The sequence below is a fragment of the Triticum urartu genome, chromosome 4A (assembly GCF_056163025.1).
Source record: "Triticum urartu cultivar PI428250 chromosome 4A, HENAU_Tu73, whole genome shotgun sequence".
Classification (NCBI taxonomy): domain Eukaryota; kingdom Viridiplantae; phylum Streptophyta; class Magnoliopsida; order Poales; family Poaceae; genus Triticum; species Triticum urartu.
Window position 1 is genome coordinate 530,523,123 of NC_141876.1, and position 10,579 is coordinate 530,533,701.

At 47.8% G+C, this 10,579-nt stretch overlaps 1 protein-coding gene across 1 annotated transcript; it reads left to right on the top strand.

Moving 5' to 3' along the window:
- Positions 1-356: 356 nt before the first annotated feature.
- Positions 357-10,321, top strand: LOC125552534 (uncharacterized). Its single transcript, XM_087518792.1, has 5 exons — positions 357-2,427; positions 3,113-3,171; positions 3,929-4,010; positions 4,432-4,524; positions 4,592-10,321. Exon 5 carries the CDS (start codon positions 9,035-9,037, stop codon positions 9,527-9,529), a length of 495 nt encoding a protein of 164 aa, XP_087374918.1. The 5' UTR covers positions 357-2,427; positions 3,113-3,171; positions 3,929-4,010; positions 4,432-4,524; positions 4,592-9,034; the 3' UTR covers positions 9,530-10,321.
- Positions 10,322-10,579: the final 258 nt, after the last annotated feature.

A 10,579-nucleotide genomic window follows, 5' to 3' on the forward strand; every position in this document is an offset into this window, starting at 1 on the left:
AGGGACCAGGCAAATGTCAACTTGCCCGCTTGCTAACCCACTGCTTCTTCCCATTAGCTCCAATTATCTGATGCCACGAAATTCAGAATGTGCCTCAATATATGCAGAATTGATAGCTCTTTATGTTGTCTCTACTTCAGCTTTCCCTTCTCCCGCCTGGATGTCGTTGACAATGTCTGAAATACTTGTCTCATCATGAGAAAACTCCGAGGAAACGGCCACCAGCAAGACTGATATTTTGGACATGTCTATTAAGCGGTGTTTTCCACTAAATGATCTTCAAAAAATCTGCGGAAACCATGCTGTATCACAACAATGTTTTTCACTCTGTATTTTCAAGCATAAGCACAATCTGCCAGGTGACTTTATTGAGACCAGGAAAAAATCCGCCACAGGTTACACTCCCATCGTTTACTCACTGAGGTTCAAAATATACATTGTGTACGTGGGCCTGCCCAGTGCGCCCATTGTTTAACCAAGCTACAATTAGGGTCAATTCAGTCAGTTCCATTAGATGTTGGTAAGGCAAACTCATGAACACAGCCATTCCACGACTCTTCTAAAAGAACCATCAACATTATTCAGCACTCCCGGCAGCGAGGCGGTAAGCCGGCAAGGCGAGCCACGGTGACGGCGGGTCGACAAGACGGCGGGTCGCGGCAGCGTGTTGGCTCGGAGCGGAGGTGAAGCCGCTCGCCCCTAGTGGCTCAGCGCAACCACGGCAAACGGACGCCGGTGGCAGCTCGGAGCGGAGGCGGAACGAGGCCGAAGCAATGGAGGTCGGGGCGGCTTGAGCGCTACGTGGATGGCGTCTCAGCAGAGATATCGATGCAGCAAGGCCGGTGGAAGCGGCTCGGTGGTGGAAACGGGCGAACCATGGTGACTCGGGGAGGCTCTGGGCCAGCGGCAGTGGAGTAAGGTGGAGGGGCGGCTCGACAGCTGCTCGCGGGCGACGACTCACTTGCAAGGCCGTAGCAGCTCAAGGACGACACGCGGCAAAGCAACAAGGACGGCGGCTCGGTGGCATAGGTGAGCTCGACGGCAGCTCGCAGGAGGCTTACCATGGCGAGGCAGAGCAGCCATGGTGACTCAGTGGGCGGCTTGGGAAACAGGACCACGCAGGAGGCCCACATCCGAGACAGCGAGCGAGAGAGTCAGGAGACGAGTACGCAGGCGCGGATCGTGGAGAATTCCGGGTTGTGGCCGGCTCCATTTCCGGGTCGTTGTCAAGGAGGCGAGGCGAATCCATCCCCGCATCTTCCGGGTCAGACAGGGCTCGCAGGCGGAGGTAAGACCGGTGTCGAGGCGAGCGGCGGCCACCGGCAGCAGCGAAGTGGCGAAACGCAAGGGCGGCTCGGTCAAGCGGAGGTGAAAGGCGATTCGAAGGAAACTGATGGCTCGACGGCCAAGGACGGCAGCACCGGGTCAAAGCGGTGGCGGAGACGGCTTAGGGCCAGGGTGACTTGGCAGCGGGGGCTTGACGGCGGCCGGTGGCGTGGACGCGAGCCATGGCGGCCTGAAGGCACCGCCGTGGCCACAATGGCCGAGGAGTCCTGGCCATATCCTCTTCTCCGCCAACTGTCGTGGTCCACTTCTGGATCATGGCCATCTTTTTTTTATTCGACTTGCTAGTAGCACACGATGGCTAGGCGTCACGTCTTCGATTCCTTATCTACTACCCCTGTGAAAGCACGAGAGTGCGGAGAACCAAAACATCTACACCGTTCATAGCATCGAATCCTACGCTCCAGGTTGCTCCAATCTTTAGCAGCAAACTATGTTTTAGCCGCGCTTAATTAATTACCCACGCTGCCACTCGACCCACGCCGTCACAAAAAATAGAAACAATGACCCACGCGCACACGCTCGCACGTTCGTCACCCCACCCTTCTCGCTCCCGATCCCATCTCCCCACCGGCCTCAACTTGGCTATGGCGACGGGGAGACGAGGATCAACAACTCCTCTCCACTGCCTTCTCCACCGCCGCCCGCCACACGCCTCCTCGCGTCCCTCCTTCATCCCCGTCCCCGATTGGGCCGCCGCCACCACCGCACCATCAGGGGACGCCAGGGGAGTGCAACCACCGCGCCGCCAGGGCCGGCAATGCGTGAGCCGCCGCGGGTACCGCGCCGATCGCTGCTTCTGACGATGCGGGAGCCGCCCCATCCGGCGAGGACGAGGGGCGCCGTCACCGCTGATCCTCACTTCCTCAGGGCGCATGCTGCATCTGAAGCCTCCCTAATGCGCTCCTCCACTCCGTTTCTAACACGTAGTTCATACCTGGCTCGCCGCTGCCATGCGCCGCTGAGCTCTGGAGCAGCCGCTGTCGAAGCCCATCGCCAGCCGTCCTTGGGTGGGCCGGCGCCGAAACTCGGCTCCCAGTGGCATCCCCGCTCGAGGTCCTTCTCCACCTCATATTCGGCAGAGTAAGATCTCTTCCATCTACCTTCTCCCCACGACCTACCACGCACCCCCTGGATTGAATCGATGTGGTTGCTGGTGATTCCAGGCTGCCGTGTGTGTGTGTGTGTGTGTGTGTGTGTGTGTGTGTATTTGGTGATCTTGTTACACTTTGGGAGGCAAACAAATTAGTTTTAGATGAAATTGGGTGCCGCTGAGTAGCAAAAAACTGCTATTTAGGAAATATTTGGGGCGCTTCTAATTGGTTACAACAGCGAGGTCCAGATCGAGTGTGATGCTAAGCTTACCCTTGTGCGATCTATCAATATTTTTCTATAGATAGATGATTCCTATATTTGTAATCTCAATAGACTTTGCCAAATGTTAGTATGGTTCATTTATGTTAGTTCATCCCGTAATTACTAAGGTGAAGGGATTACGATTTACAAAATGACATTTTTGCCAAGCATCTAGGAGAGAATCAGCTTGTATAAACTTTTTTGCATGCACTTCTGGAGAAAATATTAGTTAGCAAGTGCTGGTAGATATGATGTCATAGGCCTCTCCTGCTAAGCAAAGTCTTCTGAATAGAGAAAATGATAGTGCGATTAGTAATGAATGGTATAATGTTCCTAAATTGGCATGATAGTGTGTTTAAATTTTCTTTACTTGATCATGTTACTTATGGGCGGTTTCCATATTTTGAAATAGGTTCCTGATTTCCTCACTTCTCCTGAGATGAAGTCTATTGATGATGTGCCAATGTGAAGGTACCACTGTGCTTTTCAATGCAATGTGGAGATAAAACTTCTAGCCAATGTGAATTCAATATTATATTTATTTTCTTAAAACTACAGTGGTATCCATGTTAGTACAGAACTACAGATCATTTTATCTTTCCCTTTTGTACGTTATTTCTTTTATACTTTACGACTGCTTCAATATTCAAGATTTGCTTCCGGTCTTCTTTGGATTTAGGTGGATATTTATTCACATGCCTAAATATCTTCCATTTGGTTATGTATTTTTTTATCGCACAGAACAAAATGGTAACTATTCTTTTACCCAAGAAGAAATTGGATTTACCCAAGTTTTTGCGAGCCTGATGCGCACTTATACAAAAGTTGAATTAAAATGTTGAGTAGTGTTTGCCACCCCCTACTGTAGGTGGTCAACTTATATGGAAGCTCATCTATTTAGCAAGTTTTTGTTTTAACTGTATACAAACTGCATGTTTACAAAGACTGTGGAACAATTCTGGGAAGTTCCTCGCGAGTCATTTAAAATCTTCTGGTCTTGCATTATATAGATCAGTGAACCAAAATATACCATTGTTCCATTAATGAACCAAAGAAATACAGGTAGTATGTCTGCCTGTACGGGCACCTAAACCATATTGATCACTATATCTCAGTACTTCTATGGTTTGTCTGTTCAGTTAGATGGACTTGCTATCACATGAGAATACAATTACCATGTGTATTTTGTTATTCGGGAAGTATGTTTGAGATTTCATTTTTATCCCAGCATTGGATTGAAGTTGCGGATCAGGAAGCATTTTTTATCCCAGCAGTGGATCGAGTACTTCTAAACACAGTTAAAGAGTAAGGTATGTATATATTTGCCAGTTTAATTCCGTATTCCACATTGTATGATCTCAAGTTTCGGACATTCTTATATGATTTACTATTCTATGTTGTAGTGTTGGCACGAAGAATCATTATAGGAATATAATGAATATCGTGTCTTACTATCAAGATGAATAACAGTCAACTCAGTTAGTGTTTGATTATGTTTCTCCTAAAGCTACCTGCTCAACATCTGAACAACTCTAACTGCTGAGTACAAGTCCAACTATAAGGATCAAAAACACCGTATGTAATTCCGAAAGGTCTTTTCCTATACCGCGAGACCCTGTTTGGAACATGATAATTTTTTGAATCAACAACTACATTGTTTCCTATGAATTTCAGCAACTACATTGTTTCCAGTGAAATTCAGCAACGACTACATTTTTTCCTATCATCCAGGCATACAGAGGCTTTGATTTTTTCAAGTATAGTTCAGATTTTCAGGGAGCACTTCAACCCAGACATAAACAAAGCAAAGAACTTGATTACAAGGTACAATCGTAACTACCAATGCCGAGCTATTTTTGAACTTGACTAACACAAAGGGTGCAATATGTAGGTTCAGGGTGCTCCTATGCTTGGATAAGGCAAGATGATATCCCCCCCCTGTTAATTTGTATTTCTGTTGCTGCATGATGATATTATCTAAGTGATGAAAAGTGATTTATGTATGTGAATGAGGGAAGGGAGGTTTCGCATCACAGAGCAAAAAAATTACCCTATCACGATCCAGTGTTTGCATTTTACTTGCACATGCTCTAGGAATATACACAGTATGCATCACAGGCTTATAGTGCTCATGTTCTCAATGGTATCCCCTATAAGAATATGATATTAAATAGGTTTCTATTGATTCATCAACAGAGAAATTTATGCCAATTGATTTAATGTTGATATAAGCTTTATGCAAGTTTGTTTTTTCGAGAGTACGCAATCGGTACTATTGCTTCTTTATGCAAGTATGCAATTTGTGGATACATAGGGCCTCATATGGGCCGAAAGACGTCATGGGCCATACATGGGCCAGAAGTGAAAACGGGCTGGAATCATATTGGATGGCCCAGATGATGCTACTGGGCCTAATTCAGATAGGGCGTAACGGGCCTTGGGTTAGCGGGCTATAAATGAGCTATATGCGAACAGGCCGTTAACAGGCTTTCCATGGGCCGGCCCGCCACCTTTTGACCAAGTTAAACGGGCCGGCCTTTTCACAGGATTGGGCCTCTGTTGGGCCGTGCCATGTGTCAACGTATCATAGGCGCCTTCTATCCAATGAGTGGATGACATTTGTCCTGACGATGAGCCGACACGTGTTTCCTCCAGCCAATGATGATTTTACACGTGGAAAATCCCCATTGGTAAGGGCTGTTAACGGGTTATCGGATCCAAAACCCAACCCGATAGCTTAATGGCGTTCCGTTACGGTGGATGCCACGTGTCGGTCACCCTTGACGAAAGCACTTCTGTGACGCGCGATGTCGTGGATTTGTCACGGCAGATGTCCTAGTGTGAGGACTTAGTCGCGAGGCCAACACATCTATGTGGTAGCTTGAGAGGGGTTGAGCGGGACGAGAGACGCGATGTTTTACCCAGGTTCGGCCCCTCATGGTGGAGGTAAAAGCCTACATCCTGCTTCATTGATATTGATGATGATGATCATGGTTACAAGTGTGCTCTATCTCGAGAGCTATTGTCTAAACCTAACTTGTCGAACTTGTGGAACTTGTCCCTCTTCCCTCTTTTGGGGAGCCCTGCCCCTCCTTATATATGTTGAAGGGGCGGGTTACATGTGGAGTCCTATTAGGATTAGGACTAGTCTATCTTCTAATACAAATCGGATACAAGTCCGGGTCTTGACTCCTTGTAAGGGAAATACACCTTTCCTCTTAAATCGGCCCACCATTAGCATAAACCGGCCTTCTGGGCCTTGGGCCTTGTCATTCGTTTGTCCCGCCCGCCGAGTTATCAGTGAGTCATAATGTTCAGGCGGGTTGCTTGTAAACCGCCAAGTTAGGGCGGGTCGCCAGTGAATCGCCAAGTGTCAGCCGGGTCTCAAGTAAACTGCCAAGTCCGGCCGGGTTATACTTCCGGCCGGTTTACGCTGCGGGGTATATTCCATGATGATAATTTTGGTAATGTCATGGAACACTTCTACGACAGCACAGGTATGACTATCTTGATTCTGTCATAAATTTGTCATGGATGCACATGCATGACGAAAAATGCGACCTACTGTGACAAACACGTATCATCACAGAAGTGTATTTTTTTGTAGTGTAGAATTTAAAAACCAGGCATCTCAATGTTTTTTCGTCAAACAACAGTGCCCTGGTTTTTGAATTTCATTCCCATCTCTTGCATGGGACCAACAAATTCACCCAAGGACACACATATGATTTTTCAACCAACTTTAGTGCATTGAAGCATGTGCTTGTAGTTCAAATTTGAATTATGCACATAAAATGCCTAGAAAACCTAGTTAATGTATAAAAAGGCCAAACGAACCCCAAAAAATTCCAAGATTGAACACAACACTCCTATTGTTCTATGTTGACACTAGAATTTTTTTGAAAGCAATAAGAGGCAATGGATATCGTCCCGTCACCAAAGGTGGTACGTTCCCTATCGAAACCATCATGCTTGTTGTGAGAAGCTCTGGTTTGTGAGAATCTTATACCCGAACCTGTTCCAAATGGGACAAAATTTTCACCATGGCATACTGATGCCGCTCCATGATAGCATGCTAAGTTTCATGAATTCCAGACGAGTTTTGGATTTACTAGAATTTAAAAACCAGGCGTCTCAACGTTTTGCCGACAACCAACAGTGCCATGGTGTTTGAATTTCATTCCCATTTCTTGCATGGGACCTATAAATTCACCCAAGGATACACATGTGATTTTTCAACCAACTTTGGTGCATTGGAGCATGTGCTTGTAGTTCAAATATTAAATTATGCACATAAAATGCCTAGAAAACCCAGTTATTGTATAAAAAGGCCAAACGAACCCCGGAAAATTCCAAGATTGAACACAACACTCCTGTTGTTCTATGTTGACACTAGAAATTTTTTGAAAGCAATAAGAGGCAACGGATATCGTCTCGTCCCCAAAGGTGGTATGTTCCCTATCGAAACCATCATGCTTCTTTTGAGAAGCTTATACGCAAACCTGCCCCAAATGGTACAAAATTTTCACCACGACATGTTGATGCCGCTCCATGATAGCATGCCAAGTTTCATGATTTTAGACGAGTTTTGGATTTACTAGAAATTTAAAACCAGGCATCTCAACGTTTTGCCGGCAAGCAATAGTGCCCTGGTGTTTGGAATTCATTCCCATCTCTTGCATGGGACCTAGAAATTCACCCAAGGACACACATGTGATTTTGCAACCAACTTTGGTGCATTGGAGCATGTGCTCGTAGTTCAAATTTGTATTATGCACATAAAATGCCTAGAAAACCCAGTTGATGTATAAAAAAGGCCAAACGAACCTCGAAAAATTCCAAGATTGAACACAACACTCCTGTTGTTCTATGTTGACACTAGAATTTTTTTTAAAGCAATAAGAGGCAACGGATATCGTCTCGTCCCCAAAGGTGGTATGTTCCCTATCGAAACCATCATGCTTGTTGTGAGAAGCTTATACCCAAACCTGCCCCAAATGGGACAAAATTTTCACCACGGCATGTTGATGCCGCTCCATGATAGCATGCCAAGTTTCATGAATTTTAGACGAGTTTTGGATTTACTAGAATTTAAAAACCAGACATCTCAATGCTTTGCTGGCAATCAATAGTGCCCTAGTGTTTGAATTTCATTCCCATCTCTTGCATGGGACCAAGAAATTCACCCAAGGACACACATGTGATTTTTCAACCAACTTTAGTGCATTGGAGCATGTGATTGTAGTTCAAATTTGAATTATGCACATAAAATGCCTAGAAAACCCAGTTAATGTATAAAAAAGTCCAAACGAACCCCGAAAAATGCATTCCCATTTCTTCCATGGGACCTAAGCATGCACTGAAGGAGACAAATTTGAATTTTCAACCAATTTTATGCACCGGAGCATGTGCATGTAGTTTAATTTTAAATTGTGCACTTGAAATGGCTATAAAACCAGTTTAATGTATGAAATGTCCAAACAAACCCTGAATAATTCCAATTATTTTACGACACACATACAGTTGCATGTTCACTGCAGATAAAGGGTCTAGCAATTCAAACACCGCCCATTGCCGCTGTGACCCCATTTTGTAATTCAAATCAAGTAGATCCCACACAGTTTATTCTCACCAACCGTGTGAGATGTAGTACAAAACATCTTGAAGCACCATCGGTGTATAGTACACCTATGGTTTACGCGAGAAGGTGCGTTGGCTACAGTTCACAGCCGGTGTGTCAAGCACACTAGCTCACTCCCCCCAAACTCCCGCCTTTGCATCCCTCTCTGCTTCAGTCCCTTGATTCAAATTTTCAGTAGCTTCGGCATTTTACTCCCACCTCTGCATCCCTCACAATCTCAAAAATATCTGCTCGCCCTTGATCCAAATTTTCAGTAGCCCCGTCTTGTTACTCCCGCCTAGTAAAATTTTCAGTTATCGCAATATTTCCTCAAACACAACCTCCGCTCACACAAACACACACAACTCTCGAAACCATTGGTAGGTCGCCGCCATTGCCGGGGAGCTCGAGTAGCCAATGGCCAAAAAGAGGTTTACCATGGCCTTTTTGCCCGACACCGGCGAGGATGCCGCCGAGGTGTCCCCGCGGTCCTCCGCGGGCCCGATCCGCCGTCGCTGGTCCCCCTATCCGCCCGTTGCTGTGCCCCTACGCCGGTTCGAGGAATTCCCCGTCCTCCCCCAGACCCGGCAGCCGACGAAGTCCTACCTCGGGGTCCGGCAGCGGCCGTGAGGGACGTGGGTCACCAAGATTATATATCGAGAGACCCACACCCACCGGTGGCTCGGTAGCTTCCACACGGTCGAGCTCGCGGCCATGGAGTACGACCGCTGGCAGGTCCGCTACCACGACCCGGCGGCTAGGCTCAATTTCCCCTTCGGCACACGTTCGGTCCACCTCGTTCCGCCGGAGCCAGGGGTGGTGAGCTCGGCTATGGCGCGCGAGGACCGCGAGGCATGGGAGCGTCTCGAGGCCGAGGCCGCCGACGAGGCCTACATGCAAGAGCTCCGTTGGCAGCACCCGGAGCTCGTGGAGGCGGAGCGGGCGATCTTTGCCGGCACGGAGGGGGGCGAGGTTATCGCGCTCTCCTCCGATGACGAGGTCGAAGGCGGCAAGGACGGCGGCGCGAAGGGCGGAGAGGTTATCGCGCTCTCCTCTGATGACGAGGCCGAAGGCGGGGGCGACGGCGGCGCGGAGGGCGTCGAGGTGGGCCCCCAGGACAAGGAGATCGACGTCGATGAGTGGAGGAGTGCCTTCCCCAATGACCCCGACGACGGTACTGGCCCGGACCCGGCTCGCGGCACACCGTAGATGACGAGGAAGGATTGGCTCGACCTCTACTTCGACCGAAAGTAGTTTAGCTTAGTTTAAATTTATGTTTTATGTTCGGTTATGCAAAACTATCTATGTTTATGTTTGAATGCATGCTACTTTCGGTTGAACCTGCTTTGAACTTGATCAAATTGAAGTTTACAACCTTCAGTTTAGGGGATCGACTAGAAAAGGCCAAAAATTGCTGGAGTATATGTATCCACTAAGGGTTTTAGTCCTTTAACTTTTTAAGGATCGCCTAGAGATGTCCTTATGACTTGTTTATTTCAGTTCTTCACAATGTGATGCTCTATATGTGCAACTATTTGCTGTGCAGTTCAATTTCATCAATAACTGTTTCGACAATACCACTATGAATTACGATATTTGGCTGCTGTTAAGGATATTGCAGTTAACATGCCTTTGTTGGGTTTCGTAGTAATTTCAAAAAAATTCCTACGCACACGCAAGATCATGGTGATGCATAGCAACGAGAGGGGGAGAGTGTGATCTATGTACCCTTGTAGATCGACAACGGAAGCGTTAACTTGGTTGATGTAGTCGTACGTCTTCACGGCCCGACCGATCAAGCACCGAATCTACGGCACCTCCGAGTTCTAGCACACGTTCAGCTCGATGACGATCCCCGGACTCCGATCCAGCAAAGTGTTGGGGAAGAGTTCCGTCAGCACGACGGTGTGGTGACGATCTTGATGTACTACTGTCGCAGGGCTTCGCCTAAGCACCGCTACAATATTATCGAGGACTATGGTGGAAGGGGGCACCGCACACGGCTAAGAATATGATCACGTGGATCAACTTGTGTGTCTAGGGGTGCCCCCTTCCCCGTATATAAAGGAGCAAGGGGGAGGAGGCCGGCCGGCCCCTATGGCGCGCCAAGGAGGAGTCCTCCTCCTAGTAGGAGTAGGACTCCTACTAGGAGGGGGAAAGAAGTGGGGGGGAGAAGGAAAGGGGGGCGCCGCCCCCCCCTCTCCTAGTCCAATTCGGACCAGGGGGGAGGAGGCGCGCGGCCCACCTTTGGCAGCCCCT